The sequence below is a fragment of the Chiloscyllium punctatum genome, chromosome 42 (assembly GCF_047496795.1).
Source record: "Chiloscyllium punctatum isolate Juve2018m chromosome 42, sChiPun1.3, whole genome shotgun sequence".
In the NCBI taxonomy this organism is placed as follows: Eukaryota; Metazoa; Chordata; class Chondrichthyes; order Orectolobiformes; family Hemiscylliidae; genus Chiloscyllium; species Chiloscyllium punctatum.
Window position 1 is genome coordinate 41,717,965 of NC_092780.1, and position 24,915 is coordinate 41,742,879.

Sequence of the window (24,915 nt, forward strand, 5' to 3'; positions counted from 1 at the left end):
CATCATTCATGACTGGATGTAGGAGGACTGTAGAGTTTAAATCTAATCCGTTGGTTGTGGCATCTCTTAGCTCAGTCTTTCACATACTGTTTATGCTTTTTGGCGAGACTTGTTTGGTAGCTTCATCAGATTGCTATGAATTTCCTGCTGAATATTGTGGGATCTATAGTACAATCCCAATAAGGTTCTCATCCCTTTCTTACTTCTGAATTCCATCCAAGTAGCTTCATTGGACACGCATATTAGTCCAAGCCTCTGGATCAATGATATTACCACTTTGGTGCCTTTCCTCTGAGACTCTTGAAATGTCTTCACATGCAGGGCTCTAGATCAAGACTGGGACTGGACTGGACTGGATGTTTTTTTTTCCCATGTTGCAATGGACATAATGACCAAATCCCCTGCTCTTATGTTATATATTTTTGTGTTTCTATTCATATTTATTGTTAGCTTGTCACCTGAGGTATATGCCTTACAATTTTAAATTTCACAGCTAGTTTTCGCCTCATGTTAAAGACTCTTAGTTGACACTGAGCAGTGGTTTTGGATTTCAAACATCTTGGATATCAAGATGATTAGGGGGTTAGATAGGGTTGACAGTGAGAACCTTTTTCCACGTATGGAGTCAGCTATTACAAGGGGGCATAGCTTTAAATTAAGGGGGGGGTAGATATAGGACTGATGTTAGGGGTAGGTTCTTCACTCAGCGAGTCGTAAGATCATGGAATGCCCTGCCAGTAGCAGTAGTGGACTCTCCCTCTTTATGGGTATTTAAGCGGGCATTGGATAGGTATATGGAGGATAGTGGGTTAGTGTAGGTTAGGTGGGCTTTGATCGGCGCAACATCGAGGGCCGAAGGGCCTGTACTGCGCTGTATTGTTCTATGTTCTATGTTCTATGTTCTATGTTCTATCACCTTAGTTATTCAGAATTAGGCACAACCCTAAATTCGTCTCTAAAAATAAGTTTCTTGCATGTTTTAATCTTATTGAATTTGGGTTTACTGTAGAATCCCATGCGGTTTCATTGGTGATATCCACCCTCAGAAGCAGGCTGAACTTGTGAAATTTCCAAGAGTCGCTTTGCCCTTTGTTGACTTTACATTAGTATGAATCCAAAGCGCAACAATAGTCTTTTGACCAAAGGTAGCAATCTCCATCTTTCTAATATGTTGCTTACGTTTCTCGGAACAAATAGAGAATTGACAGTCAGTAAGATAAATCGATAAAGTAAATTACTTCCACCTTGTGTATAACACTTTATGGAATTTTAATTCAAACAATAGTTAATATTCTTTAGATTATTGAAATATGTACAGAAAGTGCAATTATAAAAAGAATTTCATATCCAAGAAGCAACATTATGCTTACTTCATGGTTTGTGGAGGTAAGTTGTGGTTTGAGTGACAGTAAAGACTTTGAATAGTTGACGGTACAGTGAGGTTGTGGAAGTTCAATGCAATCTGAAAATGAGATGATACATGTGAAACTTACAAATTGATTCCTCTGCAAAGGCATATCATTTTCTGAAACAGAAATTACTGGAGAAACTCAAGGTCTGGCAGCATCTGTGGAGAGAAAGCAGAGTTAACGTTTCAAGTGACCCTTCTTCAGAACTGGACTTGAAATGTTAACTTTGCTTTCTCTCTCCATGGATATTGCCAGATCTGAGTTTCTCCATTATTTTCTGCTTTTCTGTAAGATTTACAGCATTCACAGTTCTTTGTTTCATTATTATGTAGCTTTCTGCTATGAATAGGTTTGTAAATTGTAATGATAGAGGTCTGTAGTTAGTGTGTGAAATGTTACAATTGTTATGCTCGCAAGACAATGAAATGGCACCTGTGGAAAGCAACTAGCTAAATGTGTCAAAGGTAATTAATTAGGAATGATGATCATTCATTTTGACTTCAAAATGTAACTTAGATTCTAGAATCTATCATTTTTGCATGTAAGCGCAGCTTTACATGTTTAAATGAGTTTGCAATCTTTATCATTCTTGCTAAACTTAGATGTCATTCCTAACATTTCCCAGATGTTAACAAGTCTGCTTTGTCATGAGATTTTTCTTTGAAGGTCAAGGAAACTGAGATCAGGCACATAATCCATGATGGTAAATCATATATGGTCAGTGGTTTTATGACCCAAATTATGTTTTCCATAACATACACTTTCAGGTTATAAGTGCATAGCATTGTCTTTCCTGCTACCAATATGTAATATTTAAATCTGTTTGCTTCCTTGAAAGGACAGCTGCTGAGAATTTTCTTGTCTATTATAACCTTCCAATTCTGATTGAAGTAAATTGAATGAATATATGGACCAATATGAGTGGCGAGTAGGATAGATGCTAGTTTTGTTCTCCAATACTTATGTTATACTAAGTTTTAGCTAGGTTGTTTGTTGGGATTGCTTGTTTCCTTTTGAAAAACGTCCTGCTTTGCTTTGACCTAAGTATAAACCATCCAAAAGAACAGTTGTTAGCTCAAGAAACAAAATCTTTCTGTTGCCTGTAAATGAAACTTTTTAGTGTAAGATTTTCCTGGCTAGTTTGTGATTAGATTACTTACAGTGTGGAAACAAGCCCTTCGGCCCAACAAGTCCACACCGCCCTACCGAAGTGCAACCCACCCATACCCCTACATTTCCCCCTTACCTAACACTACGGGCAATTTAGCATGGCCAATTCACCTGACCTGCACATCTTTGGACTGTGGGAGGAAACCGGAGCACCCGGAGGAAACCCACGCAGACACTGGGAGAACGTGCAAACTCCACACAGCCTGAGTGTGAAACTGATGTGGGACAATAATTCTGCTGTGCACTCCCATGATTTGCTGGGATCCTATAATGAAAGACCAATCCTTATTTATACATCAGTGATTTATTATTGTGAGCTAGGAATGCACAATTCTGAATTATGTGCTCATAGTATGTACCAGGGGTAGCACAGCAATAGGTTTACCTCCAGTGTATATGCAGATTTATCATAATACACAGGGGGTGTCAGATTAGATAACCACCTTTCTGGATATCAATTGGAATTTGCATATCTTTTTTCAGGTGACTGAAATGCATTATTTTTTGCCTTCTGAGAATGAACTGAAGACAGCTGGGAAATGTCTAGACTTCACATTAAAGACAGTGATGAATATATCTGAGCCTCAGCTGTTCATTTTAATCATATTTTCCTGTAACAGAGAGTTGGAGGGCCATGATAGATATATGAACAAGTATGTGATCAGGAAAGGTGATAGTTTATAGATCCTGAGAAGAGAATTGGGCCCTTGAGAGAAGTGTACTAAGTTGAACTTTGTTCTTCTCAACCCTTTTTGCTTTTGTGTGAATCAATATCATACAAGAATTACATTTGCAGTTTTAACCTTAGTTACAAGATCTGATAGTGTGATGTGTATTCTGTTTGTTCAGGAGCAACATATGTATGTGAAGGGATAATTATGGATGAATTGGTGGTATACTAATTCATTTACTGCACTCAAACTTGGGAAAACTCAAGTCAAAAGAATAAGTGAAACCTGTACTTGAAAACTTGTATGTTACAAGCGTGAATGAAATGTGCTTGGTAAAGCTTTCATTTGTAGCAGCCAGTAGCACATGCAACCTGTTGATAAAGAAAATTTGAAGTGGCTTTATGTTTGAAGTTGTTTAGTGCTGCAACACATGATTATAATAGATACGTGACTCCTGAATTGAAATAGCAGTGATTACGGGTTATGGTAGAATATAACAATAGCTTGTTGAATCAGGTGCTTTCCTGCTAATTACAATTCAACTGATAGTGTTTTGGAAACAATCCTTTGGCTCATTAGAATCTAATAATAGCCTTTATGAATTGTCAGTTGAAATTTGTTTCTTTGGGGTATATGTAGAGTGTAATGTATTTATATCAAAAGACTTTTGTTTTGAGTTCACTTATAACTGATTTTTTTAATTGATTGACAATGGTTATATGGCATATCATAGAATCCCTACAGTGGAAACAGGCCATTTGGCCAAACAAGTCGACACTGACTCTTCAAAGAGTAATCCACCCAGATCTATTCTATTACTCTACATTTCGCCTGACTAATGCACCTCACCTACACATCCCTGAACACTAGAGGCAATTTAGCATGACCCATTCACCTAACCTGCACATCTTTGGACTGTGGGAGGAAACCCACACAGACACGGGGAGAATGTGCAAACTCCACACAGACAGTCGCCCAAAGTTGGAATTGAGCCCGGGTTCCTGGCGCTGTGAGGCTGCAGTGCTAACAACTGAACCACTGTGCCGCCCCTGATTCTGGCATTCATCTGAAAAGTCAAGATTGAACACACTCAGGCAGGAATTAGTTCTATTCTACGTATTCAAGTCATTTTGGTGCCTGTCAGTGAAGTTGAATTAGAGCCTTGTTTTCTTTTTATAAGCTTGATAGACTCTTTGGAATGTATCACACTATCTGTACTATGACATAGCAGCCCTAATGGTATTTTACAGTAAACCAAAACATCATTTTACAATGATTAGGTCATGAAGCTGTGGTGAAATGCCAGTATTGTTTTGGCTTGTGCAAACTGTTGATGGATCAAGTGTGCAATAGGTCCACTAGGTAACAACAGAACACAGCAGACTCAAATACTTAATATCCAGGGAAATTCTAAAAGGATTCTTGAAGGTTATACTAGTATAACCTGCTGACATCATTTGTGCCGTGAACAATGTTGGGAATGATTTCATCTAACAGCACTCATCACCCGTATCTCTTAATAAAAATAAGCCTGTACTAAACTGAACCAACAAGATTGAGTAGCCACCTGGTGAGTTGAGTCCTGTATGGGTTGTAAATGACTAGATAAAGGCAAAACACATAAATTAATCCTATTTGTATTAGAAAGAAATATTGTATGGTTACATGACTTTTAGTAACAACAGAATTGAGAGTGCAGTCATGTCCCAGCTGCTGGTCCCAGACTACTGTCTGTGTAGGGTGGTTAATATCTGGCAGTTCCTAGATATTGCACAGAACTATAGGTCACACTGAGGGCAATTGTTGATATCACAATATATCTTGAATATTAGGGGAGTGGAGGTTGAAGTATGCACCACTTAATATTGATTATTAAATTGAAATGTAAATGAATGGTGTGCCCAGCGACCAATAAACCGCCTGGCCACGTTGTAAAAACATGCTTTTCACCAAGCTGGAGATGACACGACCGTTGTAGATTCAATCTCATGAGGCTTTCTCCTCAGGAGCTTGTCCATTTCTTGACTTATATTAGTTTTGAGTCAAATTAAGATCTCATGTCCAAGTTGCACTGTAAGTTTTGCTTTACTGCACTCCTTCCAAGTACCAAGACGAAAGCTACAGAAAAACTGTAGCTCAATTACATGGTTTTCAGTCAGTTTGCTTATTTTAGCAATCTAAAATCAGCACTACTGTAAATTAGTGCTTGCTGTTGGTAGTTCTTTTTGCTTGATGTTGATTGTGCTGAGCTTGTAGTGAGTTCTAAGAATCAGACAAGTTGCACACAAATGCTGAGTGATGTTTGGTGATTGTTTAACTGCACTTTGAATATGTAAATGGAGCAGGATGTGAGGTTAATGGATAAATGTATATTAAGGTTGAAACTCCCATTTGTGGCCACTTAGCTGGGAAATTGGGCTAGAAGCTTTGCAGTATCTGGTGCTTTTTGTGCACATTAGCTGTCAGTAGTTATGTTGAACAGTCTTTTTGGTACAGTGTGGATATTCCACATGAGATTGTTATAACCAAACCAAACCAAATGGTCCTTCTTCTTCCTTCCACCTTTGTTATAATTTATGGTAAAAGTTATGAAATCTCACTGTTTTTACAGCAGAATGTGACTTACATGATCTGGTCTTGGTGTGGAGAAACTATTGTAGCATGAAATATTGTACAGAAACATTGTGCAATGGAGCTGGTTTGGTCGATACAGTTTGTTGATTTTGGCTTTCTGCCTGCCATTGTGAACAATAGCATTATGCCATGTACTAAGTTCATACTGATCGTTTATCCTAACATAGTTCTGTAGTTTTCTGGAATGCATCAAGAACTGCAGTTGTTAGTAGAACAAGAATACTTGTTACTTTTTTCAAGATAGCTTTGTTTTGCTTATTGCTGTAGAGTTCCCCAGGCTTTGATGAATTCCTTTGAAGATTTCTATTCTTAGGATTAACATGGATAGTTGAATGCAAACAGGTAACTTAGTTTTGTTGAGCGTCACAGAGGTGTTTGATTTTGTTTTTACCCAGTCTTCATCTATGACCACTGCTGGAGAGCGCAATGAATAAATCACAAGTAAAACACTTGTCTGTTTTCTTTTCTCTTTCTAATGGGTGATCATACTAGATTTTACTTGTACTCCTTTAAATACCAACTTCTGAATGCCCTTCATAAAAGGTCTGAGAACAGAACTGAGATTAATATTGTGATATAGGAATCACAGACAGGGATAGAAATAAGTAAGGACCGAAGAGCAGAAATAGTAAATAAATGTATGAGTTCTAACGACATTAGGCATTTTAAGAATGCCACATAAATGAACTGCAGGGTATGTAAACAGCTTTGTTCAGTGTTGCTTCTGATTTAATCATCATGTACATGTCAGCCACCTTATAATGGCAACATGTAAAGCTCGTATTTAGCACATTCACAGATTGACAGAATTCATGTGCTCTAAATTTGGTGTGTGGTGTGATGTCAGAGAAATTGAATAACATTTGACGTTTGACGTTATGTGGTATGAGGCTTGCCTTTCTCGATATATTCTTAAAGAAACAAATATGTGCAAAATATCAGTATAGATTTAAGAAAAATGAGCAAATGAAAATAATTGAAACTCTGTGCATGTTTCCTTGCCCAAATACTGAGAAATGCTTTCCTATGGTACTGTTGCTGAACATTCACCTTATTATTTCTGGGCAGAATGTAAAAGTTTTAAGTTTTATTGGTTTTCTTTGATTATAGTTGACCCATGGTAAATTGTTTGAATGCCAATTGTATAGATCTTTTAGTTTTGCTCCAGCCTCTAGTCTGCGAACCTCATTTGTTGTGTATAGTACTGTCTGATTTACAATGTTTCCTGAATGGCAGCATAAAGGTTAATTAAATATAAGTGACGTGTGTTAGAGATTTGACCAAGGACAGCTGAGGTAAATGGGAAGAAAGCTTCATTAGTTGAGTGTATTATGATTTTGCATTTAGTGTGTTTGTTGAAAAACAAGACACCTTGTCTTTCTGTTGTAGATGGTTAGTACAGCTGCTTTCATGCAGCACCACAAATAATGTAATTCAATCCGTCTCCGTCACAGTGGGCCGTTTAGTTAACTGCTTCCATCTGTTGCCTGCTGTTCCCCTCACTTACGACCCTCTTCCTCTCTTGTCCCAGCCCCCCTGAGGAAGGCGAAGTTTGTGGAAAGCCCTCGAGTCCCAGAATCGGAGCTCAGTTCCCCAACCAGAACCACAGCCACGAAGCCAGACTTGGATGCTTTCTGCCCTGGTAAGCATGTACAGGGTTCAATACTCTAGCAGCTAGCACATTTGGTAGTTGTATTGTTGAGTAGGCTGGTGCATGTGTCATTCAAAATCCATTCTTAGCAATGTCTTGATAGAGCTAAAAGCTGTGATGTGTGTGAAGCTGTTGTAATCTCTGCAGTGGAGGAACTTGTAACTGTTTTTAGTGTATAATGGTGAATTTAGGCTGGTGTTGTGTATAATGGTGAATTTTTTTTTGTGTTAAAAAGGAATAAATATTTTAGATGGAACTTTCAAATAATTTGGTTCAGAATGCTCCGTTCCAATGTCATCCCTTCAATAAGTTGTAATATAGGATAGGCATTGTTTGAACTATATGCATGCTTATTGTGATAATTGTCTGGCCTGGTGTAATGCATGTGGGATGGTTTACTTTATGCTCCAGGCATGCTTGAAATGGTCTGAAACAACATGCTTGCTGTGATCAGAAACTGCATTTAGAATATTTGTATTTTATTCTATGGTGTCAACAAGTTATACATTTTGAATACTTAGAATGGAAATGAAAGGCTTTGAAAGTTCTGTAATGGAGCAGTGCTATCCTAAGGTCTTCAACAATGAAAGCTTTCTTGTGGTCCCATTTTAAAATGCTGTGTATAGTTTATTTCAGGCTGCTGTTCAGTAAATGTCATTCCTAGATTTTATAGTTATGATGCTACATCTAATATCCCTAATTAAATGTTTCTTTTCAAAACTGCATTGTAAAATATCCTGTTCTGAAATCCTGTAGGCTGCCTGTGGGATCTAGAATTAATTCCTCATGGTTCTATGCAGTTAGATGTATTTATGTATCTTACATGAAAACTTCCACAATATCTTAAAAACTGCAGTTGCTTCAAAGGAATCCCATGCTTTGTGTTTGTTTTTTTTGTTTGTTCCTTCTTGCTAACTTGCCCTCCATGCAAAGACATTTAAAAAAAAACTTAGTTTTTTTTAGGGCGGCACGGTGGCACAGTGGTTAACACTGCTGCCTCACAGCGCCAGAGACCCGGGTTCAATTCCCGCCTCAGGCGACTGACTGTGTGGAGTTTGCACATTCTCCCCGTGTCTGCGTGGGTTTCCTCCGGGTGCTCCGGTTTCCTCCCACAGTCCAAAGATGTGCAGGTCAGGTGAATTGGCCATGCTAAATTGCCCGTAGTGTTAGGTAAGGGGTAGATGTAGATGTAGGGGTATGGGTGGGTTACGCTTCGGTAGGGCGGTGTGGACTTGTTGGGCCGAAGGGCCTGTTTCCACACTGTAAGTAATCTAATCTAATCTAATCTAATCTCCACCCCCTTTGATTCCCTGATGGTATCTACAACTACCACCCTGCAAAAAGTCATTTTTTACAGGAGGTGCTCAAGCTGTGACTTTTCTCTCTTCTTTCCCATTCTTGTAAGTTAAAATAATGTCTTTGTCTATTGATACTAGACACACGACAATGTTGAGATTTCATTGTGTTTGAATAGCAGCCCCAAACCTGTATCCTGCTGACTGTACAGATGCACTGGAACAGCCAAGCACATTTCACTGTAGTCAGAATAGATTAAAATTTTGAAAATGGTGATGTATAAAGAATGTACTTATTGATTTTATGTGCATTCATTCTTCCAGAATCCCACTTTTAAAAGTTCTCTATTACGTTTAAGTAAAAGATTTTTTTTAAAAATCAGTCAGGAAATATGGGCTTCACTGTCTTGGCCAGCATTTGTTCCTTGTTCTTAATTTCCCTGGAGAAGGTGGATGTCAGCTGCTACCTTGGATTGCTGCAGTCCTTTGGATATAGGTGCATCTATAATGTTGTTAGGGAGGGAGGTCCAGGATTTTGACCCAGCACCAGTGAAGAAATATTGATATATCTCCAGGTGAGGATGATGTGTGGCTTGGAGAGGAAGTTGCATGTCAAAGTGTTTCCATATATCTTTTGTCTTTCTTATAGATGGTAATTTTCATGGGATTGAGAGGTGCTGTCTAAGGTCTCTTGGTGAATTTCTGCAGTGCATTTTGTCGATGGTGCATACCACTGCTACTGTGCATTAGTAGTGGAAGGACTGGATGTTTGTGGTTCCAGTCCCAATCAACAGGTTGTTTTCTCCTGGCAAAGTACTCCATCACACTGCTTGTAGACTTGTGCCGTTATCGGTGATGGACTGACTGAGGAGTTGGAGCAATTCCAAGCTTCTGATCTGCTCTTATAGCTGCATTATTTATTGGTGAGTCCAATTTAAATTTTGGTCAGTGGTAACCCACCAGGATTCTCAAAATGGCGCATTCAGTGATGGTGATGCTAGTTAAAATCAAGGGACAATGGACAGATTATTTCTTCATTGGAGATGGTAGTTACCTGACACTTTTGCAGTGGGAATGTTTTTTGTTAATTGTGAGCCCAAGCCTGGAAATTGACCAAGTTTTGTTTCATATGTACTTGGGGACTACTTCAACATTTGAGGACTTGCAAATGGTTTAAATATTGTACAATCATCAGCGAACATCCTACTTCTGACCTTGGGGTGGAAGAAGTTCATTGATGAGGCAGTCAAAAATATGTAGACCTAGGACACTAGGAACTCCTGCAGTGATGCCTGCAACCTGAGACGGCTAACCTCCAACAACCACAAATGGTTTGGTACTAAGTAAGACTCCAGGCAGTGGAGAGTTTCCCCCCACCTCTCCATTTCTATTGTTTAGTTTTCTTAGGACTCCTTGATGCCACATTCTGTTAAATGTGGCTTCGATGTGGAGGGTAGCGACCTCTGCCTGTCCTCTGGAGTTCAGTTCTTTTCACACATGTCAGAACCAAGCATGTAATCATACCTGGAGCTGAGTGGTTCTCACAGAACCCAAATTGAATATCAGTGAACTGATCTTTGCTAAGCAAACAAAGTGTGATAGCACTGTTGATGAACTCTCCTGTCACCTTACTGACAGTCAACAGTGGACTGACCAGGCAGTAGTTTGCCGGGACGGACTTGTCCCGCTTTTTGTGTACATGATACACCTGGGCAATTTTCCACTTCGTCAGGTAAATGCCAGTTTTGTAGCTGTACTGGACCAACCTGCTTATGTTCAGACTGAATTCTGGAGCGCATGCCTTTTGTACTATTGTCAGAATATTGTAAGAGTCTCGCAGTCTCTGGAGTTTGTGATTTCTATTGGCTGAGTACTGGTATCTGTGATGTTGCAACCTATTAGAGGAGGTGAAAATGGATTATCCACTCTGGACCTCTGGCTGAAAATTGTTGCAATCTTTTTATCTCTTGTTCCCTTGTTCCCTGCCGCATACTCAGTTCAACAGCTGTGGCCTTTTGGGAATTTAGTCAGTAGTGTGCTTCCAAGCCCTCCTGACAATAGTCATTGAAGTTTAGGGTGTAGGTTTGCTTGCTGAGCTGTAGGTTTGATATCCAGGCGTTTCATTACCTGGCTAGGTAACATCATCAGTGGCGACTTCCAAGTGAAGCGAAGCTGTTGTCTCCTGCTTTCTATTTATATCTTTCTCCTGGATGAGGTTCCTGGGGTTTGTGGTGATGTCATTTCCTGTTTGTTTTCTGTGGGGTTGATAGATGGTATCTAGATCTATGTGTTTGTTTATGGCGTTGTGTTTGGAGTGCCAGGCCTCTAGGACTTCTCTGGCATGTCTTTCCTTAGCCTGTCCCAGGATAGATGTTTTGTCCCAGTCGAAATGGTGGTTTTTTTTTCATCTGTGTGTAGGGCTAAGAGAGAGAGAGGGTCGTGTCTTTTTGTGGCTAGCTAGTGTTCATGTATCCTGGTGGCTAACTTTCTTCCTGTTTGTCCTACGTAGTGTTTGTGGCAGTCCTTGCATGGAATTTTGTAGATGACGTTGGTTTTGTCCACAGGTTGTACTGGGTCTTTTACATTTGTTCGTTTTTGATTGACAGTGTTGGTGGGTTTGTGTGCTACAAAATTCCATGCAAGGACTGCCACAAACACTATGTAGGACAAACAGGAAGAAAGTTATCCACCAGGATACACGAACACCAGCTAGCCACAAAAAGACACGACCCTCTCTCTCTCGTATCCCTACACACTGATGAAAAAAACCCACCATTTCGACTGGGACAACACATCTATCCTGGGACAGGCTAAGCAAAGACATGCCAGAGAATTCCTAGAGGCCTGGCACTCCAAACACAACGCCATAAACAAACACATAGATCTAGATACTATCTATCACCCCTCCGAAAACAAACAGGAAATGACATCACCAGGAACCCCGTCCAGGAGAAAGATATAAATAGAAAGCAGAAGACAACAGCTTCGCTTCACTTGGAAGTCGCCACTGATGATGTTACCTAGCCAGGTAATGAAACATCTGGATATCAAACCTACAGCTCAGCGAGCAAACCTACACCCTAAACCTCAACCTGAGCTACAAACCTTCACAAACCTTGCATTCCTTGAAGTTCCCCACCCAGGGCATAGTCTGCACCATGCCATTTTCAATGCTTCCTCAATTGATGTATAAGATAGACCCAGCAGAGGCAAGTATTACTCTATCATGCTCATGAAACAGGACATCGGCATGATGGTCATGTTTGGGATGTTGTTTGTTGGGTATGAAACAGTATGCATGACTAGATCAGGATGTTGCTTGATTAGACAGAGACAGCTGTCCTGATTTTGGCATTCACCCCCAAATGTTAGTAAGAAAGATTCTTACTAACATGGCTGAGTTTACTGTTGTCTGTTCTGATGCCTAGGTCAATGCCAGGTGGTCCAATAAATTTAATTTTTCAGTAAATAACGTTTCAGAGTTTTGATAGAAGTGAGTGGCTTGCTAGGCTTTTTGAGATGGCAGTTAATAGTTAATCATTTTGTTGTGTGTCTTGAAGTCACCTGGAGGTTGGATCAGATAAGGACAGCAGATCTGCTTCCATAAAGGACATAGCAATGCTCTATGTTTACTCTGGGTGCAGTAGGTAGAATATAATTTGGCAATTTCTTAATTCACATGTACCAAATATGATTTTGAAAATTATCCAAATTCAAGTATGAAATTTGTTCCGATATTCCTAAATTGCATCATCTGCACCTAGAATAGTCTTTCAGATTATTATATGTTTCAGTTGATTTAATGAATTAGCATTTTGATCTTAAGGCAAGGAAATAATCATTTAGATCAACAAATTCAAACTTTTCTGTCTCCTCCCTACATCCTTTTGCTCTCCCTGATTTAGTCAAAATGTTGTGGAGAATTGTGTTGGTACATTAAGTTCATACACCTACACATTACAGTTGCTCACTGTAATATCTTAAAATGGAAAGAAAATGTTTATTTTTAACGTAACAGTGGGATAATGAAAGGTTATATGGTGGGAAGTTGGATCTTAAATGATTCAAGGCAAAAATAACAATGATAAACTTTATAAATACTAACGGAATAAGGTGTTGCTTTGGAGATCTCTCCAGCCTCTCGACTGTCAAGCCTCATTCCTTATGTAGGGTTCTTGCCTGAAACGTTGATTCTCCTGCTCCTCGGATGCTGCCTGACCTGCTGTGCTTTTCCAGCACCACATTCTTGACTTTGATCTCCAGCATCTGCAGTCCTCAGTTTCTCCTGTTGCTTTGGAGATGGTGAGTTAGAAAAGTTAATTTAGGTATAATGGATCTTAACTACTTGCTATGTTGACCTTTCATGAGAACAGAATGGCAGTATGGTGTCATCATGGATTTTTCTTTGTTCTATTTACTGTATAAGATGGTGTGATATTGGGGCAAACTGATTAAAATTGCTTATTTGTGCAAAACATTTAATTGGCTTGCTCACTACTGATTTTTGTCAGAAGGATTTTAGTACCTGGAGAGGTTAACTTTTAAAATAATAAAATATGATGAAAGAAATACAAAATATTGCCCTTTTTTTGCTAAAATAAAACTTAAGAATGCTTCTGTTTTTGTTTATTTTTAAGTTGCAGTAATGAGTTGAATTGCCATTGAAAAATAGTGATGAGTATTATGTAATTTCAAAGTTGTTACAGTACTAATTTCTTTATAATTTATTAAATTTCTTGTATTTGCTCCTTGCAAAGTTGTACAACAGCTGCAAGTCAAAGGAAAGTTCTTTGAAAAGGGTGGTTACTGCTGGTACATTTTTATTTAAAGAAAATGCTTATTTGTTCCTAATCTCAAAATGCTTTTCTCCATGAAGCATAGTTATTACTATAGAGTTCAATTCTGTTTAGCCTGAGGAACTGAAAGGCAGATAAAATTGCTTTTTAATAAGGCTGAGTGAGTTTCCTTTGTTAGTTAACAGTTAGTAACTATTAAACGTGTAAGCAGATGATGTACTCACTGATATAACTTCCCAGGTAGAACTTAAATGGTAGAAGTAGCTAGCTTCCCTTGACTTTGTGGTTTTGACTTGTGCTTCTACATTAAGCGACTGAAGTTCTGTAAAGACCGTCAGTCTCGGTGCAAAGAGAACATTGTAAGTAAGACATTTGAGAACATTTCTTGTAGCATTTATTTTAAATGGGAGAGAATTCAATCTACTCAGACTTATGATCCAGATCTTGCTGGATTTTTCAGAATGCAGTATTATTTATTCTGGTTTGAACAGACATTAAGCAATTTACTCAAACGGTTATGGTAAGGTCGAATTGATAGGCAAGAGGTCAGAAAAATAAAGAGCGTGCGTGATTGGCTTAAGAAAATGAAAACAAAGAAATAAAGGCACAAAGCTAACTTCAAAATATAAAGTTAAAGGTCTATGTTTGTTCAATATATCATTTCAGTTGCATGAAACTGTAATCTTTTGCTCTAAATTCTGTGTCTTATGATCCTGTTTCACAGCTACCTGATGAAGGAGCAGTGCTCTGAAAGCTAGTGCTTCCAATAAACCTGTTGGACTACAACCTAGTGTTGTGTGATTTTTAACTTTCAATTCCAGCCTCGGGCAAGTGGCTGTGTAGAGTTTGCACATTCTCCCCGTGTCTGTGTGGGTTTCCTCCGGGTGCTTCAGCCCAAAGATGTGCAGGTTAGGTGAATTGGCTGTGCGAAGTTGCCCGAAGTGTTAGGTGCATTAGGGGCAGATATGGGGAATGGATCTAGGTGAAGTACTCTTCGGAGGGTCGGTATGGACTTGTTGGGCCAAAGGGTCTGTTTCCATACTGTAGGGAAGCTAATCTTTATCTATCCCAGTCCAACACTGGCTCCTCCACATCATAAAAATATAACATCTTCAAAATATCCAACAACAATTCAGAAGTGGTCGGAATGAGGTTTCATAGTTTGATTAGCAGATGTGATTGCCTAGACTATTAATCCAGAAATTCATTTAATGTTCTAAGGATTCAGATTACAATCCAATTGTGGCAGATGGTGGAATTTGAACTCAATAATAAAACAAATCTGGATTTAAGAATCAACTGACCATGAAACAATTGTCTATTGTCAGAAAAATCCATCCGACTCACTAATATCCTTCAGGGAAGAAAATCTGTCATCCTCACAAGCTCTGAACTACATGTGACTCCTGATCCACAGCAATGTGGTTGAGTTTCAACTGTCCTCTGAGATGGCATAGCAAGCCAGTCAGTTGTATCAATCACAACAATGTCTCAACAAAGAAATTAAACTGTTGAACCGCTTGGCATTGACCTAGACACCAGAAAAGATAATGCACCTGCAAAGTCTTCCTTGCTAACATCTGAGGGCTAGTACCTGAATTGTGAGAGCTGTCTCACAGACTATCGGACAACAGCCTGATATTGTCATACTGTCAGAACCATATCTCACAGACAATGTGTCAGAAATCACCATCACCATCCCTGGTTATGTCCTGTCCCACCAGCAGGACAGACTCAGCAGAGGTGACAGCACAGTCGTATACAATCAGGAAGCCATTGCCCTCGGAGTCCTCAACATTGACTCTGGATTCTATGAAGTCTCATGGCTTCAGGTTAAATCTGAACAAGGAAACCTCCTGCTGATTACTACATACTCACTCGGTTGATGAATCAGTACTCCTGATGTTGATCAGCATTTGGTGGAAGGATTGAAAATGTATTCAGAGTAGGGGATTTCAATGTGCACCACCAAGAATGGTTTGGCAGCAGCAGTACTAATTGAGCTGGTCAGGTCCTAAAAGATACAGCTTTTAGACTGGGTCTGCAGCAGATGGTGAGGAAACCAATGAGGGAAGGACATACATGAACTCATTTTTACCAATCTGAGAGTTGCAGATTCACCTTTAGAGATATTATTTACCATAAACTCAACTGGTTTTGCTTTTCTAACGCAGTATGTAGATTGTCCAACCAGAGGGGAGGCCATATTGGATTTGGTACTCGGTAACGAACCGGGACAAGTGGTGGGCTTGTTAGTGGGTGAACATTTTGGTGATGGCGACCACAATTCTGTGACTTTCACCTTGGTTATGGAGAGAGATAGGTGCGCACAACAAGGAAGTTTTTACAATTGGGGGAAGGGAAATTACGATGCTGTAAGACAGGATTTGGGGAGCATACGTTGGGAGCATAGGCTGTCAGGGAAGGATGTGGTGGAAATGTGGGACTTTTTCAAGGAGCAGATACGACGTGTCCTTGATATGTATGTACCGATCAGGCAGGAAAGAAATGGTCGTGTGAGGGAGCCTTGGTTGACGAGGGAGGTTGAATGTCTAGTAAAGAGGAAGAAGGAGGCTTACATAAGGTTGAGGAAACAAGGTTCAGACAGAGCAGTGGAGGGATACAGGATAGCCAGAAGGGACCTGAAGAAAGGGATTAGGAGAGCTAAGAGAGGGCATGAAAAATCCCTGGCGGATAGGATCAAGGATAACCCCAAGGCATTCTATGCGTATGTGAGAAACCTGAGAATGACGAGAACGAGGGTAGGTCCGATCAAGGACAGTGGTGGGAGACTGTGTATTGAGTCGGAAGAGATAGGAGAGGTCTTGAACAAGTACTTCTCTTCAGTATTTACGAACGAGAGGGACCGTATTGTTGAAGAGGAGAGTGTGAAACGGACTGATAAGCTAGAAGATTTACCTGTTAGGAAGGAAGATGTGTTGGACATTTTGAACAACTTGAGGATAGACAAGTCCCCCGGGCCTGACGGGATATATCCTAGGATTATGTGGGAAGCAAGAGAGGAAATTGCAGTACCGTTGGCAATGATCTTCTCGTCTTCACTGGCAACTGGGGTGGTACCAGGGGACTGGAGAGTAGCGAATGTTGTGCCCCTGTTCAAAAAAGGGAATAGGGATAACCCCGGGAATTACAGGCCAGTTAGTCTAACTTCTGTGGTAGGCAAAGTAATGGAAAGGGTACTGAGGGATAGGATTTACGAGTATCTGGAAAGACACTGCTTGATTAGGGACAGCCAGCACGGATTTGTGAAGGGTAGGTCTTGCCTTACAAGTCTTATTGAATTCTTCGAGGAGGTGACCAAGCATGTGGATGAGGGTAGAGCAGTGGATGTAGTGTACATGGATTTTAGTAAGGCATTTGATAAGGTTCCCCATGGTAGGCTTATGCGGAAAGTCAGGAGGCATGGGATAGAGGGAAATTTGGCCAATTGGATAGAAAACTGGCTAACCGGTCGAAGTCAGAGAGTGGTGGTAGATGGTAAATATTCAGCATGGAGTCCAGTTACAAGTGGAGTTCCGCAGGGATCAGTTCTGGGTCCTCTGCTGTTTGTAATTTTTATTAATGACTTAGAGGAGGGAGTCGAAGGGTGGGTCAGTAAATTTGCAGATGATACAAAGATAGGTGGAGTTGTGGACAGTGAGGAGGGCTGTTGTCGGCTGCAGAGGGACTTAGATATGATGCAGAGCTGGGCTGAGGAGTGGCAGATGGAGTTCAACCCTGCCAAGTGTGAGGTTGTCCATTTTGGAAGAACAAATAAGAATGCGGAATACAGGGTTAATGGTAGGGTTCTTGGTCAGGTGGAGGAACAGAGGGATCTTGGGGTCTATGTACATAGATCTTTGAAGGTTGCCACTCAGGTGGATAGAGTTTGTAAGAAGGCCTATGGAGTATTATCGTTCATTAGCAGAGGGATTGAATTCAAGAGTCGTGAGGTGATGTTGCAGCTGTACAGGACTTTGGTTAGGCCACATTTGGAGTACTGTGTGCAGTTCTGGTCGCCTCACTTTAGAAAAGATGTGGAAGCTTTGGAGAGGGTGCAGAGAAGATTTACCAGGATGTTGCCTGGAATGGAGAGTAGGTCGTACGAGGATAGGTTGAGAGTTCTCGGCCTTTTCTCGTTGGAACGGCGAAGGATGAGGGGTGACTTGATAGAGGTTTATAAGATGATCAGAGGAATAGATAGAGTAGACAGTCAGAAACTTTTTCCCCGGGTACAACAGAGTGTTACAAGGGGACATAAATTTAAGGTGAAGGGTGGAAGGTATAGGGGAGATGTCAGGGGTGGGTTCTTTACTCAGAGAGTGGTGGGGGCATGGAATGCGCTGCCCGAGGGAGTGGTAGAGTCAGATTCATTGGCGACCTTTAAGTGGCATTTGGATAGGTACATGGATGGGTGCTTAATCTAGGATAGAAGTGCGGCACAACATCGTGGGCCGAAGGGCCTGTTCTGTGCTGTATTGTTCTATGTTCTATGGACTTGCCACATAAACAAACTGGCTACTACAGCAGGTCAGAGGCTGGGAATACTGTAGCAAATAAATCACCTCCTGACTGCTCAAAACCTGTCTGCCATCTACAAGGAATACGTCAGCAGTGTGATAGAGCATTCCGCAATTATCTGGATGAGAGCAGTTCCAACAACATTTGAGAAGCTTGACACCATCCAGAACAAAGCACCCCTCTTGGATGGTGCCACATCCACAAAGATCCACTTTCTCCACCACCTGTGCTCAGTCACAGCAGTGTGTGCTACCCACAAGATGCACTGCCGCAATTCACCAAAGATCCTTTGACAGTGCCATCAAAATACGCAACTACGTTCATCTAGAAGAACAAGATCAGCAGAAATGTGGGAACTCCATCAACTGCAAGTTCCCTTCTAAGCCACTCACCATCTTGGCTAAGAAATATGTTGCTTTTCCTTCACTAGCATTAGTTCAAAATCCTGGAATTCCCTCCCTAAGGGCATTGTAGGTCAACATACAGCATGTGGACTATGGTGATTCAAGAAGGCGGCACGGTGGCACAGTGGTTAGCACTGATGCCTCACAGCGCCAGAGACCTGGGTTCAATTCCCGACTCAGGCGACTGACTGTGTGGAGTTTGCACATTCTCCCCGTGTCTCCGGGTGCTCCGGTTTCCTCCCCCAGTCCAAAGATGTGCAGGTCAGGTGAATTGGCCATGCTAAATTGCCCGTAGTGTTAGGTAAAGGGGTAAATTTAGGGGAATGGGGGTTTACGCTTCGGCGGGTCGGTGTGGACTTGTTGGGCCGAAGGGCCTGTTTCCACGCTGTAAGTAATCTAATCTAATCTAATCTAAAGGCATCACCACCTTCTGGGATGGGCATTATCTCATTCTTGTGACTAGTTGCTGCTTACTTTGCATAATATTAACAGCATGCATCATTGAAACACTTGGTATTTTAGATTAGATTCCCTATAGTGCAGAAACAGGCCCTTCGGCCCAACATGTCCCCACCGACCCTCCGAAGAGTAACCCACCCAGACCCATTCACCTACTCTCTGCTAATGCACCTATCACTGTAGGCAATTTAGCTTGGTCAATTCACCTGACCCACACATCTTTGGACTGTGGGAGGAAACTGGAGCACCCAGAGGAAACCCACGCAGACACTGGGAGAATGTGCAAACTCCATGCAGACAGTCGTCCGAAGCTCGAATTGAACCCGGGTCCTTGGCACTGCAAGGCCGCCCCAAGACACAAGACATTCTGTGGCAATTTGATCAATTGTTTCCCATGAGTTGGAAAGACTGTTTTAAGTGAAATGGCAATTCCGTCTATAGCATCGACCAAAAGTCAATAGGTGACATCAGCAATACGCAGATTCTATTAACATGAGATGCTTCCTTTTCCTCCTCCTCAAAGTGTTCAATAGATTGGATAGCATTAAGCGTAATCTATGTTAAATCAGTTATTTTATGTTGTTTCCAATGGGTTTTTAAGTCATCCCTTCAAATATTCACTTATCTCTCTGGATATTCCAAAGTGCTTTGCAGTCAAAGATATAATGTGGCAATGTAGGAAATATGAGAACTATTTTGCACACAGCAAACACCCACAAACTGAATGTGACACTCAATTTTTGTGAAGATGTTTCTGTATTAGGTATTGACCAGATCACGAGGGATGCTGCTCACATTCATCTTCAAAGTCTGGCGAGATGTAACCTTGGTTTAACATCTCAGTTGAAAGAGAGCATCTCCAATAGTGCAAAAGTAAAGAGAATGTTCACCTGGAATAGGACTTGAATCTATAGCCTTCTAATTGAGCAGCAGGAATGAACATAGAACATAGAACAGTACAGCACAGGCCCTTCGGCCCACAATGTTGTGTCGAGCATTTATCTTAATCTGAGATCAACCCAACCTACACACCCCTCAATTTACTGCCATCCATGTGCTTATCCAGCAGTTGCTTAAATGTCCTTAATGTTTCTGACTCTACTACCACAGCTGGCAGTGCATTTCATGCATCCACTACTCTCTGCATAAAGAACCTACTTCTACATCTCCCCTATACCTTCCTCCAATCACCTTAAAATTACTACCCCTAGTGACAGCCATTTCTGCTGTGGGGAAAAATCTCTGGCTATCTATCAATACCTCTCACCACCTTGTACACCTCTATCAAATCACCTCTCTTTCTTCTTCTCTCTAGTGTGAAAAGCCCGAATTCACTCAAACTCTTTTCATAAGACAAGTTCCAATCCGGGCAGCATCCTGGTAAATCTCCTCTGCACCCTCTCTCTAAAGCATCCACATCCTTTCTATAATGAGGCCACCAGAACTGGACACAATATTCCAATTGTGGTCTAACCAGGGTTTTATAGAGCTGCAGCAAAATCTCATGGTTCCTAGAACTCATCCCCTATTAATGAAAACTAAACCACTATATATCGTCTTAACAACCCTATCAACTTGGGTAAAAATCAACTAGGAGAAAGTGAGGACTACAGGTGCTGGTGATCAGAGTCGATAGTGTGCTGTTGGAACAGCACAACAGGTCAGGCTCCTGCTCCTAGGAGTAGGAGAATCGATTATTCAGGCATAAGCCCTTCACCATTTGTAGAGAGAGGATGAGAACTTCTTCAAGGTTTTTGAGGCTTCTCAATAAGATTAAAATCAGCTAGGAGAAAGTGAGAACTGCAGATGCTGGCGATCAGAGTTGAGAGTGTGTTGCTGGAAAAGTGCAGCAGGTCAGGCAGCATCCAAGAAACAGGAGAATTGACGTTTTGGGTATAAATCCCTCATCATTGTAGAGAGAGAGGTGAGTGGCAACTTAGAGGGATCTATGTAAGTGGACCCCAAGATCCCGCTGTTCCTCCATACTGCCAAGAATCCTTTCTTTAGCCCTGTATTAAGCATTCAAATTCAACCTTCCAAAATGAATCACTTTGCATTTATCCAGGTTGAACTCCATCTACCACTTCTCAGCCCAGCTCTGCGTCTTGTCAAATTCTTGTTATAGCCTGCAACAGCTGACCTTTGTGTCATTGGCAAACTTAATAACCCACCCTTCCACTTCTTCATCCAAGTCACTTATAAAAACTACAGAAAGCAGAGAACCACTAATGGATCCCTATGGGACACCATGGGTCACCGACCTCCAGGTGGAGTACTTCCCATCCATTACCACCTGCAGTCTTCTTTCAGCCAGCCAATTCTGTATCCAGACAGCTCAATTCCCCTGTATCCCATACCTCCTAACTTTCTGACTAGGCCTACCATGAAGAGCCTTATCAAATGCCTTGCTATGAGTTAAACACACAGCATTGTAGCTATAAGTCTGTTTGAAGTAATTATATTCCATTGTGAGAGATGTGTCATTTTGATGGCGAATTTGTTGAAAATGTATTTATATTTCTGTATTTTGTTCATTTCTAGTTGTTAGAGTGAAAGCTGCAAGTTATAAAATAATAGCTAGTGTTCTCCTTCCTGATGTCTTGATAATACAGGGTTAGACTCAAAGATGTTTGCAGCACAGAGGAAGCTATTTGACCCATCCTGTTTCCACTGGTCAACAAGATCTAACTGTGCTAATCCCCATTTCCACTCTGGAGGTTATGGCCATGCAAGTTGAGATATTAAAGAGTTAATTTGCTCTGCTGACCTGCAGGAAATTGGATGTCCCCAGGTTTGGTTGGGATGTCTCTGTTCTACAGTAAATTGTAAGGAATTTACATTCCCATCTCTTGGCATTCAGAACTATTTGCCTGGCCATTTCCTGGTTATTCAAAAGCCAATTTACATTGTCATCTGCTTCTATTTACATTTTCATCCCCTACTCAAAATCAATAAGAACATTGCAGTTGGAATTTTGACCATTCCTTGTTGTTTGAAAAAAACACAACAGACTTGACCATTAAGGGATGATTTACATTATATTGTTTCTGGAAATGATGTGGTCACTGCATTGTGTCGTGAGTGGCTTGTGACTGTGAAGGAGTAACTGGGGTTGTCTTGTGGGCATTACTGACTGTGATATATGTATTTTGTATACAGGAAAGACTGTCCCTTTGTTCAGAGAGATCCCTTGACATGGCTTCACAAGCATTACAAAGAGTGTTAAGGGTTTCTTCAAAAAATTTATGCTGTTGTTCATAGAAGTTGGCATCTGCAGTTGCATCAAGTGTGTAAGAATCTCAGGAAAAAGAACTTTACACAAGTGACTATCTAAGTACTTCTTAAATGTTTTGAAAGTTGAAAGTAACTCACTCTCTTTCAGAAAGACCTCGAGACTGCAATCATCCTCTGGGTGAAAAAGTTCTCCTCAACTACCCTTATAACGCTCAGTCTCTTACCTTAAATCTATGCCATCTGGTTATTGACCCTCTCCTCATGGAAAACATTCCTTCCAATCCAATCCAATCCAATCTATTTATGGCCGCCATAACCTTCTATCCAGCCCTCTCTCAACCTTCGTTACTTTAAGGAAAATGAGCTCAGCCTATCCAATCTTATCTTCTTGGCTCAGACTCTTGAGTCCAGACATTATTCTCCTCTGTACTCATATAAAGGTGAAGAAGGCTTCCTAAAACAAGCCCAAATGTAACCATTGTTATATCACAGGTGGGAACATCCCATTGATTTGTTTGACTGTCTTTTCTTTTTCTGTTGCAAGAATTTCATGAAACCCTCTTTCCATGTGTGCTAGTCACAGTGAGCCTTTTGGTTGTCTAATTGTTGAAATTTGCATTTCCACCTATTTGTCATTTGCTGCATTCCTTCCAGATTAAAAGGACAGCTAACCACTGGTATACGCTTCTGGCTGAGGAATTGAAAAGCCAAGGAATGAGGTTTTGTAATGATCCTGTCCTCTCCCCTCCCAATCCTATTAAGATGTTCCTCAGATTTGTTCATTACTGCTGAAATTGAGGGAACAGTGAATAAAACAGTCACACAATAAGCTGTTGTGGGGAAAACCACCAGTCTTGGAGTCAGAATTGGGATTCGACAGCAGAGTTTATTGTACAAAGAAACTGGAGCTCTGGCGAGAGAGAGACATCCGTCAGCTGCGAGCCTTCTCTCCCCCTTGGAGCACATGTTGCAATAGCTTATACATTTCATGGTATAATGGTCCAGATATCGAGTCTTTTTGTGCAGCATGGTTTATTTACAGAAAACATTACAGAGTCATTGTCCATTTCAGAGGAATGTTACAGAGTCATTGTCAGTTTCAGCAAATACACAGAAGTCCATTGCTGTAATAATTGGTTGTGATCGTTCTTCCTGAGAAGGGAGATTGTTTTCCATTTCTGCAAACCTAAGATATAAACACTTGTATACTTGCAGTCTCAGGTAGTTAACTTTTCTATTGAAGGTAGTGGCTGGACTCAGACACTTCAGCAAGCAGTAGACGTTACTGATGTGTATTCTCTCTCTCCCATCCACCTTAAACTAATTATCTATTTCTGTGTCTATTTTGCTGGTATCCTGTTGGCCTCAGGCAGTGTCTGTGAATGCTTCGCTGTACTTTTCCATGTAATGGCTCAGCGGCCATCCGGTGTGCTAAGTGACCAACTTATGGCTCAGCAGCCATCTTGTATCTGTGTGCCTCGTGTCAGCATGCCCCGTGTCAACTCCCACTTCACTGCCCCTTTGTGATCAAGGAGGCAACTTCGAGATCTCCCGCAGACCACATTTAGAGGTGGGCATTTTCTAAGGTCTCCCCATCCCGAAGGGTGTGAAGGAGTGCAAGTTTCGCTGGGGCCTCTTCTGTGGTGACACTCGCTCCTGGCACGGCCTCAGTCAGCAGCAGCGCTTACAGCAGCGCTTTAAACACTTGAGGCCTAAGCAGAATACCAGTATGAGTGAAATAAGGAGGACAATCCTGTGTGTCAAATAGGGTCCCCAGGATTTGCCTATCAGCCATTCTAGCCAGCTATCTCCTTCTGTGGCTCCTTGTCAGAAGTCATCTAGCTGCGGTCACGTTCAAGCATGCCTGCTCGCTGTAGGTGCAGCTAATTTGCCCCTGGGTGATTGTACATTAGATTAGATTAGATTAGATTACTTACAGTGTGGAAACAGGCCCTTCGGCCCAACAAGTCCACGCCGCCCCGCCGAAGCGTAACCCACCCATACCCCTACATCTACCCCTTACCTAACACTACGGACAATTTAGCATAGCCAATTTAGCATAGTACAGTGCTGGTGAGTACATTGTTTCTACATACATGAGCTGTTTCTAGGTATCAGAGCATAAACACATCTCCATCCCTGCCCCATGAAACAGAGTGGGTAATTAGCAATGTTTAAATCAGTCTTTCCCTCCCTCTGTTGGGGCACCTGACCCCATGGCCCGGTAGACCTGACCAATGTGACACATCTACCCTGGAGTCCCCTTTTGTATTTTCCTAGCTGTCCCTTACATGGCACCCCCGAGGTATCTGTTGTGTATAAGTTGTGAGAGGTCCATACAGAAGTGGCCACAAATAGGAATTCACCTGATTGTGCCAGTGAGTAACAGACAGTTTGGTTCCCATGTAAATTTAGGTGAGTTTTGTGAAAGAGGTTATCCTCTCATCCTGACAGATTTCTGGCTATTGCAACATTTAGAAACAATAATATATACTTGACTATGTACTTGATTAAAGTTAAATGAGGTTATTAGTCAGTGTCCCTTTTTTTTTACAATGATACCCAAAGATCAGCAACAGTAGGTGATTTTTTTGTCTTGTCGGCAGGTTTACCCGCGCCTCTGGGTGGTTTGCTTGCTTGTGGTAACGGTGCTCTCCCCTTGGTCACTCTT

At 41.1% G+C, this 24,915-nt stretch overlaps 1 protein-coding gene across 15 annotated transcripts in view; it reads left to right on the plus strand.

Annotated features, from left to right (window-relative positions):
• The window catches only part of LOC140465920 (protein TANC2-like), a 1,065,959-nt gene that overhangs the window by 629,024 nt on the left and 412,020 nt on the right, over nucleotides 1-24,915 (plus strand). For 14 of the 15 annotated variants that reach the window (XM_072561864.1, XM_072561863.1, XM_072561859.1 and 11 more), the window contains one exon: nucleotides 7,416-7,526. The exons of the other annotated variant lie outside the window; for it this stretch is intronic. In XM_072561864.1, the coding sequence (XP_072417965.1) occupies nucleotides 7,416-7,526 (111 nt within the window). The remainder of the gene's footprint in view (nucleotides 1-7,415; nucleotides 7,527-24,915) is intronic. 15 annotated transcript variants of the gene reach the window in all.